This window comes from Lissotriton vulgaris, chromosome 12, assembly GCF_964263255.1.
Source record: "Lissotriton vulgaris chromosome 12, aLisVul1.2, whole genome shotgun sequence".
In the NCBI taxonomy this organism is placed as follows: domain Eukaryota; kingdom Metazoa; phylum Chordata; class Amphibia; order Caudata; family Salamandridae; genus Lissotriton; species Lissotriton vulgaris.
The window spans coordinates 248,467,343-248,495,147 of record NC_141700.1 but is presented as its reverse complement, the minus strand read 5'-3'; the positions used below and the strand labels follow the sequence as shown (position 1 = coordinate 248,495,147).

At 43.9% G+C, this 27,805-nt stretch overlaps 1 protein-coding gene across 1 annotated transcript in view; it reads left to right on the top strand.

The window, feature by feature from the left end:
- LOC147673879 (cytochrome P450 2J2-like) overlaps positions 1-27,805 on the top strand; it is a 345,429-nt gene that overhangs the window by 244,970 nt on the left and 72,654 nt on the right. The window contains exon 7 of the mRNA XM_086947758.1: positions 11,996-12,183. Within this exon, the coding sequence (XP_086803884.1) occupies positions 11,996-12,183 (188 nt within the window). The remainder of the gene's footprint in view (positions 1-11,995; positions 12,184-27,805) is intronic.

Genomic DNA, 27,805 nt, shown 5'->3' with positions numbered 1-27,805 from the left:
TGATGGGGTTAAGTTTACAAGAGCAGGTATTTCAGATCCATTATAGATTATTACCCTTGGTGAAAGTGGTATAGTTGCCTCTCCCTGAAGTGGAAACCGGGTATGGTCTAGGGATAATCGTCTCTCTGTCAATTGGATCTCATTGGACAGCAGGGATCTCTGCTCTAATTAGGAATGCATCCAAGGTGCCTGCTGCACCTTTGCGTTTATCCATTTTCCCAAGTTGCTAACTATCTATGGGGCCACAAAACTTAAAGTGCAAACCGCACCACTAAAGCGTAGCTAACCTAACCAGCCAACCACGTAATGTGGTGACGTCAGCCCTACCCGTTAATGCCTGCCTCAAGATCCAGCAGCACGCAAACTAGATCCTCTCACGAGCTTAGAGTGTATCCACTTTAGGTTGTGCCCCAATGTCTGAGTACACAAGTGGCAAAAAAAACAATATGAAGCAAGTTTGAAAAAAGCCACAATCCAACAATCCTCGAATATTTAAATCTTATAAGTCCCAGTTCGATATCATTAGGAGTATCAGCCCCAACACAGCGTCGTGATACAGGTCAGCAAGTCATTTGATGTCTATCAGAAATGTCTTACCCATTGGCGTTTTGATAGCTTAGTTTCCAACCGCCAAGGGAGATGGCCCTGCCCGGCCTCTTCCAGCCCCTGACGGGCACGGACGGGCCCGCCCTTGGCCCGGGCTTTGCCCTGGCGCGGCCCGGGCATGCCAGCGCGCATCCCATGCTGCGGGAGCTCTGTCCCCCCTTTGAGCGTCTCCTAGCGCACGGCGGTGAGGTGTGCAATGGGCATGCCGCACAGAACACTGGGAAAGGTAGTTCCTGGCTCAAACAGCGACTATGGCAGTATTGGCGGCGATGTCGATCCCCAGGCACCCGTGCCTGGTACCAAACAGCCAGTCAGCAACAGTGCCCCAAGGTTGTGATGGTGGCAGAAGCCCAGGAATCCCCAGTGACAGAGGGCTACAGCAACAGAGTACTGGTAAGGCAGAGACGGCTCTCGCGCTGCGAGAGCCCTGGCCCCCCTCTGAGATCCTCCTGGCGCACGGCGGTGCATTGCAGTACACGACCTGCGCACCGCACAGAACGTTGGGAAAGGTAGTTCCTGGCTCAAACAGTGGCTATGGCAGTATTGGCGGCGATGTTGATCCCCAGGCATCCGTGCCTGGCGCCAAACAGCCAGTCAGCAACAGTGCCCCAAGGTTGTGATGGTGGCAGAAGCCCAGGAATCCCCAGTGACAGAGGGCTACAGCAACAGAGTACCGGTAAGGCAGAGACAGGTCCCGCACTGTGGGAGCCCTCGCCCCCCTTTGAACGCCTCCTGGCGCACGGCGGTGCGGTGCGTGCCGCACAGAGCGCTGGGAAAGGTAGTTTCTGGCTCAAACAGCGGCTATGGCAGTATTGGCAGCGAGGTTGATCCCCAGGCACCTGAGCCTGGCGCCAAGCAGCCACTCAGAAACAGTGCATCAAGGCTCTGATGGTGGCAGAAGCCCAGGAATCCCCAGTGACAGAGAGCTACAACAACAGAGTACCGGTAAGGCAGAGACGGCTGAAGTCTTATCAGTGTAACAGACGGGCAAGCATGTATCATACTCAATGAAGTGATAGCACAATTAACTGATTTGATTGGTCAGGGTATCGTAATATAGTTTACATTGTGAACCTTTGAGTCCTTTCACAGAGATCATACCAACTTTTATATTTTAGTCCGTTGTACTTCAATCTCTTGCAGAATTTACCAACAGTCCGTCATTTACAGAGGAACTGTTCTTTCACTCCTGAATTCAGGTGAAGAGGTGGTATTTGTTCCAACCTTTTATTGATTACATTTGTTGTTTAATACACATTTCACGTTTTTGAAGTAACATTAATTTTGTGGTCCTGAAGTAGGCATAGGACACAAGGTCCGATCTTGCTGAAACATGTTGACCCTTTATATCTAGACAGTCATTAGTCGGAAACTGTTGTTTGCACTGTTTTTAGATCTTTGAGAGATATTAATGCAAGTTTTTTTCTCTCATTAGTCAATTTTAACTCACATTCTGCACTGCACTCCCACTTGAATCCAATTTTCACATCTATTGATCTATAAGTAGCGCGTAGTATTGCTATAAAGAGTATAGTCATATACACATGGAAAAATACATCCAAAAAAACATCTGCAAGCTGCCCTTTCCTTTTGAAAGAGTTGTAGCCCTTAGTACCACTAGTGTGACACTAGGAGGAGACCCAGATGATGAAGCATGTCACTATTGGTGAGTGATGGGAATCCGTCCTAATATAGGATATTTCCTTTTATAATCTGCAAGGGATGCATAAGTTACTGGTTATGGTTTTAGGGGTCTCATTGTGATTCCACCTGCTTGCATAGAACCGTGGATATTGTATCTGTGTATTGAATCTCATGAGGCACCTGCTAACTCAGCCCCTTCTCCGTCAGTCCTTATCCTAGTTCATGTGGGGCCAAGTCCAGCAAATTCTTTCCCTATATTTGTTCTACAACCAAAGTAAAATACTTTGGCTACATTGAAAACTGCCCAAATCGAAGGATCACACCAAATATCATCATTTAATGGTTCTACTGAGAAACGAACCGCAGAAATGGGCACTCAGTTGGATACATTGATGATATCTGACCCAGTCCCAATAACCAGGAAATGAAACAGGCAAGAAGTAAAGGGGCTGCCATCGAATTCAGCCACCATAGGCGCTCCAGTGAATAGCCTAGTGCCTCAATTAGTCTCCGGCAGACGTACTGTTGGAATGGGCATTCAGTCTAACATACTGTGTAGCCCTGATCCAGCTTTCACAAATAGACACCAAAATGGGTAAGAGAACAAGGGGTGGCTACTGAACATAACCACTGCAGGATCACTAACAGTTTCGGGCCTGTACCAGCCTCCACAGGTCCTCAGAGTCTTTCAACTTAATTAAGCTGGATTCTGTTCTGATATCATCAACAGAGTCAATAATGAGACATGTCTTGAAGGCTTCAACTTGGCTTTTATACTCCATTACTGCCATAAGGCCTCCATGACACACTTAATAGAATAAATCTCCTACAGTTATTTATACATAGTCCTTCACTGAAGCATCTTTCTTCTGAAGATCTAGCCTGTGTGAGGTTTAAATCCCTGACCTCAAGCCCAGACGCTACTACTACAGTCTGGAAGAGGGAGGGCCCCAGAGACACTGTCCTGGCTGAAAAAGAGCATTTGCAGATTGAAGGATTGAACTCCTAAAGCTCCAGCCATTGAAATACCCATATGTTCTAACGCAGCCCCAATACCCATATGTTCTAACGCAGCCCCAAACCAAGCAATTGGCCGACGGACGCCAGCACTGGGGAGGTAGTGCAAGGAAAGGGTTAACCTTAGCTTACCCAGTTCTACAAGCAGTTTCCATCTCAGGTATAAAAATCAATCACAGATTAATAGCTCTGCTGCTCCCTAAATTGTTACACCAAGCCACTCAAAGGTCACCGTTGTCGAAGATCTATACAATAGCCTTGAAGGTCACTTTACGGACTTTCCAAGCCATGTAATCTTGCTTGTGAGTAACAATAATGTTTGCAGTCTGGGGAACCAAGAGAAACCCTCACCCAATCCAAAGAGGGGGGGGCTGCAAGATTTCCTCACCACTTTCAAACTGACTTCGGCACAGCAACAGCTTGACGCACAAGAAATTTTCCGGTCGTTCCCCCCACCTTCAAAAGTATCTTGACAATTGGCTACATCTTTATGACAGGGCTCTTAGTTGGCAGCTTGTAAATTTTGAGATAGATATTAGATCAGAATGTGACAATAACACACTGAGGTCTAGCTTGGATTTAACATCATCCACAGTGGAAATAATCAATACCGTGGCTTCTTCGACCAGGGCTAAATCAGTGAACCTCATGAGGAGAATGAAGAGGAGACTGGATCATAACTCAATGGTCACTACCTGGTAAGGAAAGCATGACAATGAAGAAATGTATACGTCCCCACCGTCGTGCATCAGGCATGGGATAGTCTCATCGAAGATCTAAAAGCCTACTTGCTAGGTAACGACATCCAGGCTCTTCACCCAAGAAATGGCAGGCAAGGGAGGCCACAAATACATCATACCAAAAAAGCCTGCATTTCCACCAGAATATAGGCTCTGTGAGAACACAAAGAAAACCCCACAGCAAGGTCCACCAATGCAGTTAAGCATATATGAATGCTGGACAAAACAACAATATGGGAGCAAAAGAATGCTATGTATCAAAAGGAAAGGTCTTACAACTTCCTGATGCCATATTAACAAACTAAAAACTGTAAAATTGCAAGGGAAAGCAAAGTCTCAGAGAGGGCCTGGATAAGGCATGTGAAGAAATTAAATACAACTAGATTGCACCTTCGCGCCCTACCACACTGTTTTGACAGCAGCAACCCCCGAAGTGTAGTCTAGGTCGTTAACCCCTCTCTTTAATCAAACCTTTCTAACCGCCACGGTACTGGATGCATGGAGAGGGGTTGATCCTCTGCCCTAAATACAAGAAAGATGACCAGACCAAAGCTTCAAACTTCTGCCAAACTGTGCTTTTGGTTCTGGAGGCTAAAGCCTATGCTTGCGCCTCACTTAAACATATGGAGGAATGAGTCTTAGAGCACAAAATCCTGACTGTTTTACCACTCAGGGTTCCTGGTGGTTGCATCCACAGCGGATAACATTACAGTGCTATCCTTTTTGCGACATCGAATGATACAAATAAATCAGCTACCACTTTTTTGTTGTTTTATTAATTAGAGTGAAGTATTCGACTTGGTCGACTGGGCAACCTTATGGAGGAAACTCAAAGCTTGAGGAGTTCCATTAAATCTAATCATGGCTATAATGTTCGCATGTGTTTTATCTTCTTCTTTAATGTACAAAACAGCATCCTTGTGAGTCATAGCCTTCTAGCCAACACGTGTTTCGTCTATTTAGCAGTATATGCATACAGACTTCATCAGGGCAACTCGATGTAATGAAATACTGGTATCACAAGTAAATACCAGTTCCTAAAGGCGCGTTAAGAAGTAAAATAATTATTTAAATGGAAATCCACGTAAAATTCAACACTCCAAATGTAAAACCGTTAGTCCCCTCATTAGGGAATGATCAAGTCACGCAATCAAGTACATTGCAGGCTCAAGTGAGAGTGACCACAAAAGTTCGGCGTCGTCTGCGAACATAAGTAGCGGAACGTTAATGCCACTCAAAGAGGGGGCATCTGTTGGAAAAGCTGTAAAGTACTGCACACCCTTGTTAATGAACAACAAAAACAAGGTTGGCGCTAGTACACAACCTTGTCTTACACCCGGGAAACTTCAAGTCTATTGGTGACCTGCCCTTGCTTTCCCCAGCGAACTTGTGTGAAGTTAGCTTCATGTAGCTTGATCACTATATCCAGGAGCTCCTGGGGCATCCCCATGTTACTTAGAACCCTCCACAACTTAGCCCTGGGTACTAAGTCAAATGCTGACTTGAGGTCAACGAAGGCGGCATAGATAATGCCACCTCTCAAACTTACTACTCTCCAATAAATCAATAAAAACCTAAAGACCTGCTCGATGGTACTTGTGCATGATCTAAACCCTGCCTGTAAAGGAGACAGTACGACTTCAAGCTCAATCCAGCTCTGAATTCTTGCCAAAACCATCCTAGCAACAATTTTCTGGATGAATTCAATCAAGCTGATTGGTCGATAGTTCCCCGGAATGGAGCGTTCCCCCTTTTTGTATATTGGCAAGATCTCAGCTCCTCGCCATGAATCCGGGATACATGCCCCATTTGCAATAGCATTTCCAAGAAATACAATATAGGGCACCCAGTTAGTAGGCTCATATTTAAAGAGATTTGCTGGGATGCAGTCCAATCCAGGGGCTTTTCCACAAGGAACCTTTTTTAGAGCATCCTCAACTTTTTTTCTGTCGAACGTTTAAACTTGAGGGGTGGGCAGGGGTCGTAAGTCATATGAAGAGCAATCAGTTTCCAAATCCAGCCCTGAGAACTGGGTCTCAAAATACTCAACCCAGTCCTCGGTAGAGACATGGTTGGCAGGAACTTGGGAATGAGGTGTATTCCCCCATTTAACCATATGCCAGAACTTTGTCAGATTTTTCATCTTGCTAGCATCTGGGAGCTCTTGCCAATGTTGTCATCCCAATCCTTTTTAGCACGATTTAAGACTTTACGATAATTAAGCCTGGCCTTCCTAATATCTGGCATGTTTTTCGACCTTATAGCTAGCGCCAATAGGCTATAAGATGCACGGCATAATTTATTATACCATGATTTGCTGGAGGATTGGCATGTGGGTTTTAGGTGTTTACTCGTTTTGGAAAAGTGGGATTTTAATCCCTTAAATAATTCTTCATGTAGTGAAATTATTTTCCCATTTATATCTTCCTGAGTTGGGAATGAGCGCAAAATTCCCAGAGACCGTGTTACCTCCAGCCTTATCTTTTCCAGAGCCCCGTGGTCATCAATGATCCTAGCCCAGCGAACCCTGCGTAGGTCATTAGTGAGCAGGGCATCAGCAGTGACTATCTCCGTTTGGTTGTTGCAATTGGGACCTCCAGTGAGTTCAAGACTCAGCAGGAGTGGATTATGATCGCTCCCTGGGCGATCCAGAATCATCATATCCACTAGTATTGACCAATACTCAATCTTGATACGGTTATAATCTATTCGACTTTTATGTATACCATTATCAAAGGTTGCCCTACCATTTTTGTCTGAGATGGAATGCCCATTTGCTGCCCTAAACCATGCTCCAGGCCAAAACCCATCCACTGCATGGCTGATTCTGTCCACTTCTTAATTGGCTTTAGGTCAAGGGGAGGGATATTCCACTGAACATCCTCCTCTACCAAGAGATTTTCCCCTTCGTGGTTTAAAGGCTCAAACGAACAGTTAAAATCCCCAGCGATTATCTTGTAGCAATCAAACCTAACAGAATCAAAAAAAGTATCCAGATCTAAAAAGGTTCTAGATCCACGCCCACCTGGCTGTCCTCTGATATAGACATTTACAATAAAGATAGCATGTTGATCTGGCCGATGCAGATTTATAACAAGAATATCCGGACTGTTTACAACAATTTCTACTGGTCTATAGTGGATTGATTGCCTAACCCAAATAGCTAAGCCTCCAAATGTTCTACCTTTTTTCCTCCTACTGCCGTTTTTTGAAAATTTAGGTACCCTGGGCGGTGGATAGGGTCCACAACCCATGTCTCCTGGAAGATCCAGATATCATGTTCCTCTACCAGATCTGACCACTCAACTATAGATGTTTTGCTCTTTAAACCTGCGATGTTCCAGGAGACCAATGTAAGCGTGTGTTTTTCACTTGCTTGACTAGACTGGGGGGAAACCTTGGCCTGTTGGAAATCCGTATTAGATACCCCACTTGTGCTAATGCACCCATACTCAAGGGACCCAAAATCCTTCCTCATGGGCTCACCAGTATCCGTACTGGTGCACCTGCTGTTTCCACAGCATGGTTTTCCCTTAGATTGATATGGATCTGATTTGGCAAATAGGTAACATCCAATAAAACATTCCCCGGGGGTGCACCTATACCATCAGGGACCGAGGGGGAATCTTCATTAAATGCCTCTTGGCCTATGCCGGGTTCCACCCTGCTTGTACTGCCTCTGTTAGTTACCTTTTCCTGATTTGTGTTATCATTTACCATGTGACGATCTAAGGTGATGCCATTATAACTAGGCCCCAGTCAATCCACCCCCTCCAATCCACAAAGTGTCTCAAAGTGATTAAACAGGGGGAGGCGAAACTCTTGCCTACATGCAATATTTGGTTGTCTAAATTGCATTTCTCGCCTGTTTGATGGAATAAGTGACGAACCAGAAGATGAGCAGGGATAGAAATAACTCAGATCAAAAGTTTGAATTCCACCGTCGCCTCTATTCCCTGTCCCATAGCAAATGAACCTTACCACCTTGGGGCCCCTGAAGTTCACAATTATGCAGTCTCCCTCCAGATCCTTTGTTCTACGACCGAACCAGCTCACCCTTCTTACAAATAGAATCTCAGCGTTTGTGTAAGCTGGGAGTGATCTGTTGCTATTAAGCTAAAAGATAACCTTCTTTTTCAGCTCTCTATGAGTTTCCAGTTTATCATTGTGGATCCCAGGAACCCCTGTCAATATCACTGTGTACGGTGCAGACTCTGGGGGCAGATCAATGCAAGGGTGTTTCATTTTCCCATCCTCTTTGTCTAATACATTTTTCCCTTTATTAATTATTGCTCCGACCAGCTCAGAGGTTACCAACTCCTTTCTGGGGTCCCTACCAGTCACTTCTGCTCCCTCTCTACTATATTGAGTTGTCTTTCTTGTTTCTGTGCTACTCTCGGTACAAGTTGTTTTTTGTCGTCCATTCAATCTAATTACTTTATCTTGTAGGGTATCTATTATAACACTTTTTGGATCGAGGGCCATTCTTGTTTGTGATGGATGACCAAAACCCTGTATGCTCTCCACAGCTTTTTCCAGTAAATTAGCCATTACAACTCTTTCTAGCTTCCCCAAGTTCTCATTTATTAATTTTATCCTTTCTACTAGCGGTAGCATCAGTGATTTCATTAGCTGCTCTATTTGTTCCAGGAGGCCATCAGGAATTTGATTTGCCAACGAGGGACGGGGTGGTTGCTGGGTTATCCGATTACTATGGTCTATAATTGGTAGTTGAGGATGCACGATGATGGCTAACAATTGGGTTGGTGTAGTAGTTTTAGTAACTTTAGCGCATCTTCCCTTTTGTGTGCCTCCCCCATGCTTTCTTTTACCAATTGTCGATTGGGCTTTAGTGCCTTTCCTAGATCTTGACTCAGTGGTTACGCTGGGGGTGGTAGTGATATTCATTTCTACCTGCCTGTTTCCTACGGATGATGTACAATCTTTAGTAGTATTTGATGAAGTACATACAGCAGACCCTTCAGACCCAGCCGACTCTATGCTGGTTCCCAACCGAATATCACCATTAGCTTGATGGATAGATAGCTGCTCTGGTGTTACTGCTGCCCTAATAGTGCCCAATGATGATCGCTTAGAAAATAATGGTTCTAGTGATAATCTTTTTTCAGTTAGTGCTATTTCATGTTCTAATACGACTGCAGCTCTAGTTATAAACTGGACCAAAGTTCCGGTAACTGTCTCCCCAATAATACCTGGGGGCGCGAGTAGTTTTAAACCAGCAGTAGCAGGCAGGTGGGGGCGGGAAGAGGCACACAGCTGCACAGAGTTAGGTCCTCGCAGTCCCGTCACGTCGATCCTCTCGTAGCACCAAAGTCCAAGGGAAAATTCAGCGGTGAGATAATGTTCCAAAAAACACCAGGGTCAAACAGCAACTACTGCGAGTGGCTCCTATACTCAGGGTCACAAATATATCAGGATCATGAATACCCCTGCCAATTCACTAAAGGAATACTTGAAATTAATCTTTGAGACCTCAAATAACCCGTGGCACCATTATCTGTAGGACGCCATTGTGTCTCTTCGAATAGAGGAAATGGCTCTAAAGAATGTGGACACACCGTACGCAGCCTGAAAAAGAGTAATACACTGACAACTGAATGAAATCTCAATGGATTTGAGGCTGTTAAATACCTTGGCATCTGTACATCCCATAAGCAGCTCTTATTTGGTGGGGAAACCGCAACCGTACCTTCTGGAAGCTGTTGACAGGCAGGCTCGTAGGAAGATCTTGTACAGGAGGCTTCTAGGATTACCGGTGAAAGACTTTAACCCTGTCTGGGCCGGTCAACCTTGTTCACCAGCTTCAAGTCGCGGGTCAAGCCGTAAGGCCCCATCTTAAACTTATTTTAGAATAGTAAAATATAAATTTTTAAATACTTTTACTGAATTGTAACTCATGGCTTCTGTTAGGGCATATTAGCGATGCTGGATCATACCTCAATACTGTATGCATGGCTTTTGGTAATGCACCGTATTTTAATAATACATGTTATAGGTAATTTTCATAGGTAAATTTAATTTTGCTCTCATTAAGGGTCTCTATTAGCACTTTATTATCAAGAGGTTTATTTGTCTTATATGTTACAAAATTGATGTTGTTTCCTATTTGAATATTAGGGGAATATTCACCCGCAATATCAATCACACTGCCATTTACTCCGCAATAGAGTTATATACACACCATCTCACTTATTCATACAGATACTAACACATACTTACTCTCTAATACAGTCACTAACACAAGTGTACACTCAACCATATCCACTCTCACAATCATTCACTCTCACATATACTCCAACACTCACATATACTACCTTTCACATATATAGTTACTCATAGATGTACCGTTGAGATATCCATTCATTCACCAACACAGCTATACATACATTCACCCACCCATACAGCCCCTCATCGATGCACTCATGAACCCATACACCCAGTGACTCAGCCCACATCTATACAGAGTCACACCCCCCCACCCTCCCACACGGACACTCAAGCACCGATACAGGTACTCAGAAAATGAATCATTAACCCATATAGACACTCATGTAGCTACTCATCAAACCATGCAGCCACTTACATACCAACTGACAGACTGATAAAGGCATTTACACAGATTAGTCACTCACCCATGTATTCACTAAGACATGTTTAATCACTCACTTGTAAAGTCAGTCAAGTACCAACTAAATCACCCTTTCAGACACTCATACACCCACACATTCTTCAATACACTTTGGCGTATATATAGATAAGATTCTTAAACTTTTCAGAAACACTTAGTCACTGCATGATATCAGTGATATCATCTGTGAGATCATTTGAGATGTCATCAGTGATGTCACTGACCATGTTATCAGTGATGTAATATGTGACGTCATCAGCAGTGTATTGCAGGGGTGCAAGTTACAGTTAGCTCAACTAACTATAACAGCAGAATTTCTCTGGTTTTGCACGAGTGAAATGTCCACCTAACTATAACGTCCCTGAAACCTATGGTTTTGTCAGTGAATATATATACATATATACATCCACTCGACCCTCTCGCTCGACGAAGGGACGACAAGCCACACCAGCCAGGTATGATCAAAGTTTCTTTATTGGGCACAAAAACAGACGCGTTTCGAGCTCACGGGCTCTTGGTCACATATACATACATATATGTGTAAATATCTCTATATTTATATATATAGAGAGATATAAAACACATTTCTGTAGAAAGGGTATTTATTGATGGCACTAGCAAAGGATTAAATCAATGTTTGTAGATTTGAGGAAAGAACAGCCTTTGTTAGGAGCAGTTTGCGTGACAGTTTTCAAGCAGCTGTTGATTTAGGTGAGCAAATTAACTTCATAACCAAGGAATGGAGTAGATATGAAGATTGTTTTAGTTTAGCTGAAGAATATGTGTACTACTAGTGTTTCTTAGCTTGATGGTGTTTGCTTTTATGCAAAACAAACTCAGGGAGCTTTTAGAATAAGCTTAGTTTTACAGGACGTTAAAGAAGCAAACCTATGTAAGCCAGTAAGGTATGTTCTGTTAAAGGAAGGCACCAAACCATCAGCTGATACAGTGCAATTGTTATGGGAAGATTTAGTCGTACTACAGACTTCTATCAGTGACTGGCTGCAGGAGCTGCTGCCCTCATTCAGTGTCAGAGGCCAAGAAATAAACATGTAAATGTTCAGAAGGTAAAGGAGTATATGAAAAAGTTTTAATATTCTGAAGCAAGCAACTGAAATCCATACCAATATATTACTATCTTTAATTTGACAGTGCGGATCATCATTCTGGAACACTGCAAATCCAAGCTTTTCCTCAATATTATCAAGGAAAGAGAAGGGTTCAAGGGTGTTATTATATAGTGTTTTTTTTTATCTGCATTAGAAATTTCAGAGGAGCCTAATAAACGCAATGTCTGAAAAGTGATCACCAAGGATGAATATTTTTTGGTTCTTTTCAGAACGGTGTCATAAAGAAATTGAGGCACTCTTTGGAGACAGTGATCTCTTGAATTACGAGGATAAGGAAAAAATTCCCTACACACAGGCAGTCCTGCATGAGATCCAGCGCTTTGCCAATGTTGTCCCCCTTGGTGTCTACCACGCTCCTTGGAAAGAGGTCAGCATTTCAGGCTACGTAATCGCCAAGGTAAGACATGTTAGTTGTTGAGAATGTAAGTGTGAAGTAGACACTTGGGGCCTGATTGCGAGTCTGGTGGTCAGTTGGAATTCACAGTAAATAATTGGAGACAATCATGAAGAGACAGAACCACGACAGTGCTCGTGTGCTGATGACGGTTCCCAGCCGTCATGACCACGCCCTCGATCGGAATGTGCCGCACAGGAGCGGGATTCCGGCCGCGGGCAAGGGGTTAATTAAAACAGAAAAGTAAACAACATAAATAACTTACAATTTACTAAAAATAATTTACCATTTAAAATGCATGCAGGGACAGCATATGCCCCCCTTTGTGCCTGCACCTCAGTTCCTGCACAGCTTTACAGTCCATGCCGTGCAGGAATTATTTTTGGCATTCTCATTGCGTTGCCCATTTTCAGAGGCACCACCATGGGAACACCTGACATGAGGAAACATGTAATCTGGCGTGTGGCCCAAACACTGGTTCGGCTGTGAGGAAGCGGACTACCGGCATGACAGTCCGCTCATGCAAAGCAACTCAGAATTGTGCCCTTAGTGGAGTGGGAATAGTATATTAGGTAATTTAACAATTACCCTACTGTTGCAGTGACTGTAGTGTTCCTGATAAATGTTAGCCTTGTGCGATGTAACAGCTTCTTACGGCTGCATTGCATGAAGTGGGAGTAGTACCTTTTATCCATCCTTAGTCCAATACGTTGCCTACTTTTGTATAAACGGTAATGGGAATAGTATAAGTATTAAATGTAACATTTTATAATTTATTTTATATTGCTACAATTTATATTATTATGTTTTTGTTTATTTAAAATTATAATAGTTATAATTATTAATGTTTTAAATGGTAAATTATTTTTAGTAAATTGTAAGTTATTTATGTTGTTTACTTTTCTGTTTTAATTAACCCCTTGCCCGCGGATGGAATTCCGCTCCTGTGCGGCACATTCCGATCGAGGGCCTGGTCATGACGGCTGGGAACCGTCATCAGCACACGAGCACTGTGTGCCATGACGGCTCCCAGCCGTCACCAGCATCGAAGGGGTTAAATGGCTTGTTTTTTCATTATTTCATGTTTTTGATATGGGTGATATGTATATATTATGTGTTATTTTATTACATAATTAAAAAAAATATGACATTATTATATAAATTAAATGTATTTGTTTAATAATAGTTTTTAAACTAAATTTCTGTAAATATACATATTGCTTTTGTGAACATTTTTATTGTCAAATAGAACTACAGTCAAAAAAGAAAACACAATAAGATAGAAGGTGGGAATTATACTGAGGTGTTAGCAACAAAGTATGAATATAATAGTCAGTAGAACATAAAGATACATTTAGAAATGGTTATAATCAAACAAATATCTGAAGGACCACAAAGAGACAACATCAACGATTCCCAACAGAATTAGCCTATGGCTCTTCTAAGCAGCCCCATATGGATCTGTATTTTTGCAGGGCATGGATACCCCTTGCTTTAGCTAAAGCCTTCTCCCTTTCCCCCGTTTCTGTAACAATTAACCACCATTCCATCACAGTGGGGGGTTTGGGAGAAATCCAAGCTCTAGCGACCTAAACCAACCACTATCTTCCTTATGCCCTACCAACTTTTCAGCTGTGGTGAATATATATTCAACCCCAAGTCTGAGTTTGATTGCTGCTGATATCTTTTCCCAAAAAAGACTTAAGGCAGAACACGTTGCAAACATGTGGGTAATATCAGCTGCATATAACCCACATTTGGGACAGTTACAGCGCGTCCCTCCGTGGACACCTCCCTGTCCGACCCCCCCTTGAGACCATCTGACAATCCTCTCTGGGATATAATAAAGTATACAAAATGTCCAGAATTGCTGCAGTCGTAAATTTACTGAAGATGTGAAGATAGCTTTCAATAGTGTTGAAAGCTATCTTCACATCTTCTATAACAATATTTACCCCTAAAATCTCACTCCATCTAGACGCTAATTTCTCACACCCCTCTGCTCTAAACTGGAAGAGGGATTGATATTACTTACTGATGATAGCCTGCCGGTTCTGGGCATACAAACACACCCTCATATCTGATCCAGAAATACTCCGAATAGCTAAGTTTCTAACAAAATAAACTCAAACCTGAATATATTTAAAAAACACCCGTTAAGAAATATCAAACGTTAGCTGAAGATTCTCAATGACTTAAAGCCATTGCAATCGTACAATTGCCCGAGACAGTACACACCATACTTAGGCCATTGACCCGCTGTAACATCCTGAAATATTCTGGGCAGCATTAGATTCCTCCATAGAGAAAGTTTGTTATGTATAAGACATAAAGAAGATCTGGTTTTATTGCCCGGACAAATATAAACACAGTCTCTAATGGTCTTGAACCGTACGCATTTAAATTAATTAGGATCGTTGATTCGGTATAGAAGCATCTGCCCACCAAGGCAGATATATTCACTAATCTTGAAATAACTGAAATTACAGTGTTGATGACATTGTGAATACAGGAGGCTATGGTTCCACGGTCACACATGCAATAAAGCAGCACAAATAAATGGACTTTGATAATGAGAGTAGAAATTTCACAAGAAGCACTAGGACACAAAATGTTAACAAGAAATGCGCGCAAACAGTTTTATCGTTGTAAATAGTATTGTAATGGTTTTCATGTTCAGTTACTTCAAGATTAGTGAATATCTGCCTGGGTGGGGAGGTGGTTTTTAGCGTTCCCAAGAAACAGCTAACTGAGGCCTTCTGGTCAATGTAGTTTATTGAATGAATGGTTGCAGAGTCATGACTGGGCCGACTTAGGAGACTGAGGTGAAAACGTAGGAGGAGTTTCCTTCCACATGACAGTGCAGCTGCAGGCATTTATGGTTAATCAAGGCAACTACCGAGTAACGCGGTTTTAATTAAGGCACTGTTGGGTTGAAGACTGGAAGCAGTATCCAGTAGCTTTACAACGTGAAACATCATTAACAACGAAGGCAGTACTACGCGTAACGTTTACAATGAGGCACTTACCACGTAAACGTCTTTCCAACGCGTATGCCTTCAACGATCGTATTTACCACGAACAAAAAAAAAACGAAGGATTAAAAAGGTGGGTTGGGGGGGGGGGTCTCCCCCCCCCATAAAAAAACGATCCCGCCGTGCCGAAAAAAACAGTGTCATAAGAGAGGAAGCGGAATAAACTTCTGCTTCCTCTTTATGACGTAAGAACGACGTGGCAAAGAAGATGAGGGGAAAACGAATTCCGTGGTAACGCATGCGTGGAAAAGGCATGCGTTCAACGGAATTCGTGGTAACAACATATAACCCTTTACAACCAGTGAGGCTGGGTCGGAAAATATAATGAAAAGCGGAAGACGAGTTTTAAAACACCACATGCCAAGGTAAGCGCGGCATGAGTTTGCCTTCACTAAGATTAATGAGGGGTTCCAGAGGTCAACAGAATGGTTCAGTGAGGGATAAATAACTTGTTTATATGATCGGTTTTCAAAGACGGAAAGGGATTGGGACAGCAGATATTCAGTGTAGGAAGTGTGCATTCATGTAACATTTTCCAGACAATGTGAACTAAACCGTTTTGTGAGTTTTGCAATATGGATAATGTGAGCATGTGTTTTGCTTCATGTATAATGACGACTATGAAACTGATAAAGATCATTTGTTTATACTTTAGAAACCCCCGTAGAAGGGATTGATTCCCGAAATGCATTGGGTGACTGTAGTAAATCAATACTCATTGGATTTGGTATTTATCTTCTTTATTCCTCAAGATAAGCAGTACAGATAGAAAGGTGCTGCCAGCTTGTAAAAGAACTCAAGACTGACCAGCACTCCAAGCACACGCATAATGACATACAGACATTCTATGCATGACCTACAACAATTCTAACATTACTAAAGAGGCACTTTAATAAGTAGCATTACAAGCATTACTACAGTGACTGATAATAAAACGTGGCATGTGGAATCAACGTTGCTCCTGTGGTTTTTGAACAAGAAGAAGCAATGAGTGTAATGGATTGAAATAATTAAGAGTAAAGAAAATAATGAAATAAGAATGGTGCAAAAAATATGATGAAATACATTAATGGTGGAAAACGAATTTAATTAATTAAATTCATTCATAATAGGCTGTGCAGCCTGATGGGGACCAAAAAGAGGTTCCCTTGTTCTTACTAATTGATAGCGCAATTGGGCGGAGCGCGGAGTGCTTGCACGCCGACATTGGTAAAAGTGGATCTGAATAAAGTGAACAGTGATATAAAGGAGTACAGAAGGTGTGCATCTCTCGACCACTGTTTTGTCACTCTTCCAACCGCCAGGCAAGGTTCGAGCAGGTGGCCAGCACAAGACCGCTGCAAATGTAAATAACCCTCACAGGCTCACACGGAGAAAGCAGTGGGTTTATAATACTTGCCTCTGTAGACAGGAATACCCCATCATGTACTCCTGGAAAATCAGTCACCCTGCCCCACACCACAATGCCGACGGGTCCACGAGGCCGGCCACCGAACGCGCGACGGGCTGAAACCCACACATGCATCTCCAGGAGGCTCGGAGGTGCTTTCGGAGATGCAAGCCTCTTTAACCGCACTACGAGCTGAGCCTCACAGGTAATCATCCACACACGCGTGAACGAGATCGGGCATTCACCTGCCCACACTTGACACCCACTGCCCTAATGACCGAACACATTGCATATGGGGTCCATCAGACTTGTACTCACGGTAAAAATCAGACACCACCGCACACGGGGCCTCGGGTCACACCCCACGCCGCTCGACTGTCCCCCTGCACAACACGCAGTTGGTGCCACAGACCCAAGGAAAGGCCGGCGGCGGGAGGGGAGGATTGCAACAGTGCCCACACACTCACTGTTACCCAAAACCCGACGCCGGCTCACAAACGACGGTGTCACCTGGACGATAATTTAGGATAGGCTATGTCTAACATGTGTTAACACCTCATAAAGAGTTGTGCTAACACCAATGTAAAGGCGGCGGTCTGAAATGTGTCCAAAAGGTCAGGGCTGATCTGTTACAGGCTTGTGAAATTGCTGTGCCTGGATTCGAACACATTGCCTGCTATTTAAAGTCGGCCACGTGAACATTGCACCACACAACATCTGCTTTGCCTCAACAATCCATATACCAATGCCAAAGTCCCTCCCAATGTCTCTTAGTTACACATAACATTAACACCAAACACCCCGGTATCGGCTGCGCATATAGAAGCATCAACCAAGCTTGGAGAAGCGTTATTTAAACAAAATATTCCTCTCCCGACCGGGGGAGGTGACCTCCGCTTGTACTTAAAATAAAGGCATTCGTATCCTTCTTTGTCTGGAATCCCTTTATTACTCAATGCCACCGACACCCATCCTACCAATGCCTGCCCATCAGACCAGCCTGTGACCGCATTGGACCAGAGCCCCGACGAGGGTACGAGTCACCTTTAATACCCGGCTCCTAACGACACCGGACGGGAGGCCCGACAACTTGCCCCGAAATTGCAAGCACACATCCTGCGAGCACAAAACTCACCTGAACCAAACGGCAGAAACAAGGGACGATCCCAGCGCAACCAGGCCGCGATACGGGTAGCAGATAGCGTGTCCACTGCCGAGGCATCCACGGCGCATCCGGTGCATCAAAGAGGCAGGGAAAATGGTGAGAGGGACTTAAGTACCCCTCGCCCTGCCTGGTGCACCGGACGTGACGTAGCGTCCCACGACCCCTGAAGAGACTCCTCCTCACGCCATCCCCCTTGGGGACAAGAAGGGAGGTGTGGGGGGGCAGGGGGAAGCCCAATGGTACTAGAGGGCCGCCCTCTTGAGTGGCCCCCTGCTGAGGCCTCGGGCAGCCACATTCTCACTGCCTCATGTCGGTTGTGGTCAGCTTCGTAGTCCTCTTGCAGCCCAATCCAGTTGTGGCTGCAAGTGAGAGCCAGGAGGGCACCCCAGCGCTTAATGCTGCCTGCAGGTCCGCGACGCAAGGGTTCCACCAGCAGGGAAATATAAAGGCCCACTGATGCACTTTGAGCCAGGAGGTAAGTACCTCTGGTCAGAGTCACTAGTGGGGGCACCTCCTGTTTGCTCAATCGGGTCACACCAGAGGTCCACGGGGCAAATCAGCATCATAGACAGCGTCCCAGCTCCACTGCTCTGTCTCTCAGCACACCCGTTACACTGCTTCCTCAGCTGTCATCGCCGCCGATGTGACCCATTCTCTGTGCTCCAGTTGTGCTCAGGTCGCCCTCCTGCAGACCAATCTCCCATCTTGTTCACAAGGGCTTGCCCCAAGCTGCACTCCTTGGCAGGCGTACTGCAGTCCCCAATTGCAGCAGTTCAATCTGTGAAAACATGCATGGGTCTCTCAGTTACTCCCGTGGCCGCCATGACACTGGACTGTGCTGCATACTTTGTTATCGGATCGCTGCTGCCGACCAGCTACTCCAGAAGGCTCCACTCTGTCTGGGTGCTCCTCTGGCTAGTCGGGCCCTTGGGAGGATGCTATGGCCATATTATCAAGAAAGGGCGATACATTATCGCCGCTTTTATCGGCAGGAAACTGCGGCTAAAGCGGCGATAATGAGCTTGATAATATGCCCTTGTGAATTCCCATTGAAGCCCAGGTCCTGGTGTTAACCTGGGCTTCAATGGGAATTCACAAGGGTATATTATCAAGCCCATTATCACCGCTTTAGCGGCAGTTTCCTGCCGATAAAAGCGTTAATAATGTATCGCCCTTTCTTGATAATATGGCCCTAAATTCTTACAAATCGGCCCGGCTAAATAATAGTTAAGGATAATAAACAGGCTGGTGCTGAGCTCTCAGCTAACGAGTCCACCATGATCTTCGGCTAAGCCACGCTCCATCACACATATAAGACTGATGGTAATGACTTTATGCAGCTTATGTTGACCTCCTAGCACCAAGGCTATTGATAGTATACAGAGAGGCGAAGAGACTTGGTCGGCTCCCCGGCTCGATGTGCGAGGCCTTAGTGGTGCCCCTTCTCAAGCCGGGAAGGGACTCGTCCGATCCGGCGTCCTACCGTCCCTTATCAAAGCTAACGGTCGACTATAAAATACTGAGCTGCATCTTGGCTTCGAGGCTGCTGGGTCACATGGGCTCCCTGGTACACGAAGACCAGGCTGGATTCATCCCCAAGCGAAACACGACCATGAACATCCGTAGGTTGTTCCGCTTGTTGGGAGAGCCGCTCGTGGACACCCCGTGCCCGGTGGTCCTATCGGTGGACTTAGAGAAGGCCTTTGACAGCCTCGAATGGGACTACCTGCGCACTGTGTTACTGCGATTCGGCCTCGGCGAGGGTTTCATCAGATGGACAACGGTCCTGTACGCCTCGGCATCGGCCAGGGTTCGGGCAGGCCCGCTGGTTTCCTCACAATACCCGGTGGAGAGGGGCACGAGACAGGGTTGTTCGTTATCCCCGCTTCTCTTCGCGTTGGCGGTGGAGCCACTGGCTCTGCTACTCCGATCGGGAACCCATTATAATGGCCTGCGGACACCCTCGGGCCCACATTACATCTCGCTCTACGCCGACGACCTGTTGCTCTTCCTGGAGGACCCGGTTACTGCCCTGCAGGGGGCTGCGTCGGCGCTCACGACGTTTGGGGAGGTCTCGGGCCTTCGAGTGAACTGGGCCAAGACCTGTCTCTTCCCGGTTTGCAGAGGCACGCCTAGCCCTGTTGTCGGTGGGGAGATTAGATGGGAACCTGACTGCTTTAAATACCTAGGGGTGTACGTTTACCATGAACCAGCTGACCTCCTGGATGGGAATATTGCTCGCAAGACCCGAGCGCTACGGGGTAATATGGATTTCTGGGCGACGCTACCACTCTCGGTGGCAGGGCAGATTGCTTTGCTCAAAATGGTGGCGCTCCCCCGGTTGCTGTATTATTTCCGAACGCTACCGATCTGGGTCCCGCCGGCCACATTTAGACTCTTACGGTCGATGATAGTCGGATTCCTCTGGGGCTCGGGCCGCCGAAGAGTGGCCCTCAAGACCCTAATGAGACCAAAAGACGAGGGTGGGCTTGCGGTACCGGACTTCGAAAAATACTACCTAGCGGCGCAATTACAGACCCTCACCCAGGAGATAGCCAGGGAATTCCGAGGCCCGGAGGACAGAAGGGGCACTGGGATGGCCAGACATGTTCTCTCCTTCATAGCGCTGTGACAGCGGCTGGCTTTACAGGACTTATCGATGGAGGAGAAGACCATTCGCCTGTGCTGGAACCGGGTCCATGCCCGGGGCCAGCTGCGAATACTGTATGCGCCCGAAATACCTTTGGGCATGCTGACGGCTCTGCCCCATGGCGGTGATTGGTCGCGGTTAGCGGACTGGGAAGATGCGGGCCTACAATTGGTAGGAGACCTCTACGAGGACGGGGCGCTTTTGCCCTTTCAGGAGCTCATTGACCGCTTCGAGGTTCCTTGCGGTGACTTTCTGTTGCACTCGGCCCTGGTCCGAGCGATCCAGGCACACTGGAAGCACGGGCAAGAGGAACCCCCTACATCTCCGGTGTGCCAATACGTCATGATGTCTGCGGGTACGGTGAAGGCGGTCACTTGCCTCTACGGCAGACTAATCAATGAGGGGCTGGCCCCCCTCACCACTTTGAGAACCCGTTGGGAGGAGGACATAGGTAAGGAGATCCCAGAGACGACCTGGTCCCAACTCATGCGACGAGCCTGGAAGGGCACGCGTCATGCCCGATTTCAACTGGTCCATTACTATATACTTCACAGGGCATATCTGACCCCGGCGAAAATCAAACAGTATTTTGCTACGGACACTGCGGACTGCCCCAGGTGCCAGGCGCCGGAGGCAGACCTCCTCCACATGTTGTGGTCCTGCCCGGGATTGTCTTTATACTGGACGGAAGTGGGGAAGACCCTGGAGGAGGTAACAGGGAGGTCATTATTGGTTGATGCAGCAGTGGGACTCCTCCACTGGTTTCCACATACCCCCAAAAACAAAATTACTAGCAAATTTATTGACTTGGGGCTTCTCCTTGCAAAACGAGAGGTGACCAGGAACTGGAAGGCACGGGTCGGTCCGACGGGAGGCCGATGGCACAGCGAACTCTTGAAATGGGCAGCGGGAGAAAGCATGCTGAGATATCAGTTAGCTAGGAGACAGCATAACGAGAAGGCGCGGGAGGCAGCGCTAGAATGGGAGACATTGGTACAGGCCCTAAGGGATTATTGCGCCCCCAGCGACTCCGACAATGAGGAAGCAGCTCGCCCCGAGTCCCGATAGGCGATTACACCTTTCAGATCTGCTACTCTCCTCATGGGTCCTCTTACACATCCTACTGCGGTTGTTGCCGTGCACTGATGGCGGGGTGGGGCGGGGATTAATTTGGTTTCTAGTGTTTTGAGGGAGGGGTTTTTTTTTGGTTTGGTGGGCTTGTTTAGAAAAGCAGATGACGGACGGTGGATCATCCGGACCAGCTTCAACTTCCTGTTGAGCCCCCCTTGGATTATACCGCCCAACCATTGGGCTGTGGGCTGAATGGCTATGTACATATTGCTGGGGGATGGAGGGTTGCATTTCATTGACTTTGATTTGATTTATAATGCTGGTCAAGTATGTAACAATTTACCAATTCCTGCAATAAAAATATATTTAAAAAAAAAAAAAAAAAAAAGACTGATGGTAATGACTTAGTCAAAAATGGTACCTACACTATACGTTAAAGAACGCGTTGCATTAAGAAACAGCAGTGAAAATGGCAAAGAAAATGTTAACAGATCAGTGAACACCAAATGAACAAAATGTGATCAGAACGTCGTAACTAACAGACAATGCGAAGACAGCTATTTCTGCTAAACTGTACTTTACCAATGGTGCCCTCTCTATTACATTTGTTCCTCTGCTTGTGTGGAATCTTATCTCCATCCATGCTGTCCTAGCACTACCCTGACCAGGGGTACACAGTCAAAATATCGAGTAGGAAATATCGACCTACCATAATATCGAGTCTGAAATATCGAAGGAGCATAATATCGAAGGCAAGAATATCGTAGGACAGAATATCGACCCAAGGTAAGTAATATCGAAATACTTAATATCGATGTAAGTAATATCGAAGTTAGTAATATCGATAGCATATATATCGATGTTACTAATTTCGATGACACTAATATCGATATTTGTATTATTTTATAGTATTTTATTATGTATGTGTTATATGTTTAATTTAAGTATTTAAAATAATTACTATTATATGTGTATAAATTTTATATAATAATATATAAATTTATAAGTAAATTTCATGTTTTAGTACCGGAGCGGGTTGTGGGTTTATAGGGGAATAGGGTGGGAAGTAATTTAATTATGGTAAGTTTATTAATAATTAGTAGGATTAATTAATTAATTATAATTATTTGCTAATTAATAATCATTAATTGGGAAAAAATTAATTGATTAATTGATATATATTTTCTGTAGCGGGATGTGGGTTTATAGGGGAATAGGGTGGGGAGTAATTTAATAATAATTAATTAATTAATATATGTTTTTAAATATTTATAATTAATTAATTGGCAAATAATTAATATTAATTTGTTAATTAATTAATATAAATTTGTACATATTTTAAATTAGTAATTACTTGGTAATTAAATAATATTAATTAGTTAATTACATTAATTAGAGTAATTTATTTATATATATAATTTTTAGTTACTGTTAATTAATTAATTGGGGAAAAATGATATTAATTATTACATTATATCAATTACAGCTAATGTGCTAATATATTTACTTTATTGTTATTGTTAATTATTAATTAATTGCTAATTAAATAATATTAATTAAGTTTGGGTAAAGGAGTATTTTTAGGGTTCAGGGTCAGTTTTGGGTTTTTGGGTAAAGTGGTATTTTTAGTGTTCAGGGTCAGTTTTGGGTTTTTGGGTAAAGGTTTTTTTTTAGGGTTCAGGGTCAGTTTTCAGTTTTTGGGTAAAGGGGTATTTTTAGGGTTCAGGGTCAGTTTTCAGTTTTTGGGTAAAGGGGTATTTTTAGGGTTCAGGGTCAGTTTTCAGTTCGTGGGTAAAGGGTTTTTTTTAGGGTTCAGGGTCAGTTTTCAGTTTTTGGGTAAAGGGGTATTTTTAGGGTTCAGGGTCAGTTTTCAGTTCATGGGTAAAGGGTTTTTTTAGGGTTCAGGGTCAGTTTTCAGTTTTTGGGTAAAGGGGTATTTTTAGGGTTCAGGGTCAGTTTTCAGTTCATTAGTAAAGGGTTTTTTTTAGGGTTCAGGGTCAGTTTTCAGTTTTTGGGTAAAGGGGTATTTTTAGGGTTCAGGGTCAGTTTTCAGTTTTTGGGTAAAGGGGTATTTTTAGGGTTCAGGGTCAGTTTTCAGTTCATGGGTAAAGGGTTTTTTTTAGGGTTCAGGGTCAGTTTTCAGTTCATGGGTAAAGTGGTATTTTTAGGGTTCAGGGTCAGTTTTCAGTTTTTGGGTAAAGGGGTATTTTTTGGGTTCAGGGTCAGTTTTCCCTACTGTTCCACTCTCTGGAGTAGGAATAGTAATTTTTACCCTTACGCTATCCAACGTTTTATATAATTAATTGTTAAAATATCAAATGTTTATTTTATTTTTTATATTACTTACATTTTATTTATGTTATTGTTTTATGTTTGTAAATGTATTAGTAAATTAGAATATATTTCATTAATTTATAAATTAGTAAAATAATTATTAATACTTATTGTTCAGTACATATATATTATATATTTACTGTATATATTTAATTAATGTTTTATTAATATATATGAATTATTTATTAATTGTAAACATTATTACATACTTTTAAATATGTATATTTTATTTATTAGTGTTATATACTTAATTTTACATTTATATATTAAAAGAAAAAAAATCGATATTTTTAACATCGATATTTTTTACATCTATATTATTTTTTCGATATTTTTGTACTTACCATGTTGTAGATAGGATGTCGATATTTTTGCCCTCGATATTGTTGACTCGATATTCTTGTAGGTCGATATTTCTGAGGTCGAAATTCTGTCAGTGATCCCTGACCAGGAATACCCTGCTCCTCACAATACTTTTCGTCCAGTCCTTGAGGCAGGAGGAGGCATCAAGAGTCCTGGCTGTAGATCTGAGAGGACATTGCACTGCAGGGTTCTTGTGTCTTTATGACATGACACCATGGAGTTACTGTAGACCTTGCAATCCTGACTGGGCCAGTCTCGTAATGGAGCCCCATCCCCATGTGTCTGCCTGCTCCTTTTCCCAGAGGCAAGATCTCAGAATTTCCTCTTAACAAATCGAGAATGGTGTGAGCCTCTTGTTTCTCCTAGGCTGTTAATGCAACTGGCATGCTCTACTTCTACTAAACATGGCTGACACCTGGGTCCTTGGTACTTTTGAAAAAAAAAATTGGTTCCACCTCAGATTTTTTGTCGAAACTTTGGTTCCAAATTGTTGCGTGCTTATCTAGGATCCTGATCGATACTGTGACCTTATGCCCCTATTCGGCTATAAATCCATTTATTCCCTATATTGGCATAACCGTTCAAGTGCGATATTCAGAAAGTCATCTCTGGCCTCACACGAACAGAGCCACATTCCAGAATAGCTTTCTCTGCCACTTCCTTTGCAACCAATTAGTGCAATGACAGAGCAGAAGTTACTATCTGAGACTCCTAGATTAACACTCTGAGTTCTTCAACAAGATAAAAATTCAGCAAACCTGGAAATCCCCGCTTGCTGTGTTTTGATTAGTAATAGAACTCTAATGAGCAACTGACAGCGATCACTTCCTAAGTGACATCTTTATTGACGTCTTATGTCCAGCAAAATTACGTCAAACATGGCACCTTTCAGGTATAAATACTATCAACGTTGCCTTAAGCAATAGCCTGTTGCCAGGCGCTTGATGAAGCTGCTGTATGCAAGCTGCTGATACCATTATCGCTGCTAAAGCGCGAACGATGGTGTGGTGAACTTAGGAGCTGAACAGCCGTCCCCCTGCGAAGAGCCCAGCAGATGCAAGCTGCCCGCGGACGCTGTCCCCCCTCCTCCTCCTCGACGCGCTGAAGAGAGACGCTGCCTTTCTCCTGCAGAGAAATCCAGCTCCAGCGTTTTTGGTCTACCCTTGCGGGTGACTGGGATACCGAGTTTCCCTGAAGGAGATACCAGACCTCCATCATTCTATTCAGAGGTATGGTGTTGACTAAACCCTTAGTGAGAATTCTTGAAGCAAACCTTGGCAAAACCAACTTAACTTAAAGCTACTTACTTTCTCCCCTCCCAAGTATTAGGCTTAGGTCAGGTACACTGGGGTAGGCGTAGTTAGAAGCACCAGTTGAGTATTTTAGCCTAATGTATATATGAATGTATACATGTTTTATTACTTTTAAACCTTTGTATGGCTAAGAAACCATATCAATGCTTTTACAGTATTATTTCGCAATACTTATCTTACTGTACGTACTTTTTATCATAACAAGTCTTGCAATTGTGGCAATACATTTCTCTTGTACGAGAAGAAAGACTGTTCAATAAATGTTAACCCTTTATTGACAAACGCCCGTCTCTCTGTTCTCTACATATTGTGAACGTAAACTGCACTAACCTGACTGAGTAAAATAACTGTCTATTGTTTCACACGACCCTAGAGATTGACTCTTGATCTGAGGAGCAAAGTTGTCATGTTGCACGGTTGTTGGAAAACTGAATCCCTTCTTGTCTGTGCCAGGGAAGCTGATCACTTCCTATTTTCAGTCAAGAAAGTTTCCAGTGATCTCTGAGCTACTTGGTAACAAACCCAATTAAGTTTAGCATAGTCAGTAGAGGCCTGGAAGATCCGCACTTCTACGTCGATACTACTGTTTATGTTATTCCAATGCGCAGGGCCTATTGGGAAAATAGGAACTACGCTACATGGCGCCCAACGTTTGGTAAGGCGATAAACTAATGCAAGACGTTAGAGTAACTCAGTCGTGCATATTTCACACAGACCCCTTTCTCCCGCAAATACTCCAATAGACGTCTGGAAAGGTGAAAGGTTAGAATCCGCCCGAACTCAGTAGGAAGAGATTCCTATGTAAAGCTCTGGTTTATTCAACGTTGAAGGATACAGTGTTCCAAAATATTGTGCACCTAAACTTTGTCTCCTTGGAGACCAACTCTGCAAAACCTGCATTTATACAGGAGAAAACGGAACCACTGGGGCCGCAGCAGATGCGACTCAGCAGGATCCCGACGACACGGTACCGGGTGCAATAATCATCCCGGCACATTTAAGAAAATCTATAACGTTAAAACTTATAGAGAGCGGACTGACACCACAAGGTGGTACAGTAATTTTCGTGATAGAGGCTCACGAATATCGGCAGACACAGGTATTCTATTCATGGATAAACTTTCCAGCGGCAAACGCTAGAACAAAAGAGTTTCACTATTACAAAATAGAGGAACCACTGTAAGAGTACGCTCCTTTCGAGGAGACTGAAATCCCGCTAAAATTCCAAGAGCACCTGCTCTGGTTTAATGGCGCCCTAAAACACAATGATCATATTACCAGGCTCGGTCCACTAGGTAGACCAGGAGCAACGTGGCCGGTTCTAGCCGGCTACACACCACATCCGGACATTGCAAAAATGTCTAGAGAAGAGCTGTTAGTACAGCTAAAAACATTAATTAAAATACATAGGCAATTAGTCCAATATGTAATGCGGACTGCAACAGTCCAACCAGCTGTTAATGTACCACAGCTGACCCCTCATCAGGGGAACACTAATAAAATTACACCACAGAACATACAGTCATGTCTTGGTAAAACACCCATAAAACGGGAACAAATTCCTTTCTGGTTAGCACAGAAAATCACTCAAATAGAGGCAGTATTTCCTGATACTACCCCTATTGAGAAACACAGAATCTTGACCATCTGCCTTCCTATGGGAATCGCACCACACGTGGAGGACTGTGACACTTGGGGTACAGTCTTTGCTTCCATATACACAAAAACACACGGTGTTCCGTCTATGGCGGTAATACCAGAAGTGCTAAAACAGATTCAAAATGAATACGGTCCAGAGCCCGCTTTAAATCTAGGTATGAAATTACTGAAGGACTTCAAGCAGGTCTCGGCTATACTATTAGCCAATATAAAAGGAGAAGCAGCATCTGTGGCGATTCGCCAGAAGTTGAAGGAAACAGATATAAAAGATCAGCCAGTTGAGCTTGCCAGAATCATAGAAAAATGCTATGAAGAATTAGGTGGAGACAGCGTGGGTGGGAAACCAGTAAAGCCCCAACTGCTCGAAAATCCTGAAAAATTATTTATTAAAAATAATTCAAACACTCCTAAAAAGAGCTGGGATGGAAATAAACAATCCACTCCCAAGGAAAAAGTTTTCCAGTCCAGAGGAAGGTCTCCTCGACGGAGGGAAAGAACTCCGACTCGAGAACACCAGTCTCCCCAGAGGGAGCCCTCTGAGAAAAGATATAACCTTAGAAATAGGGATAATCTGAAAAAACCTGATAGATATCAAAGTATTTATACACGTCCCTCTCGATCTTTTTCGCAGAAATCGGAAAGAAG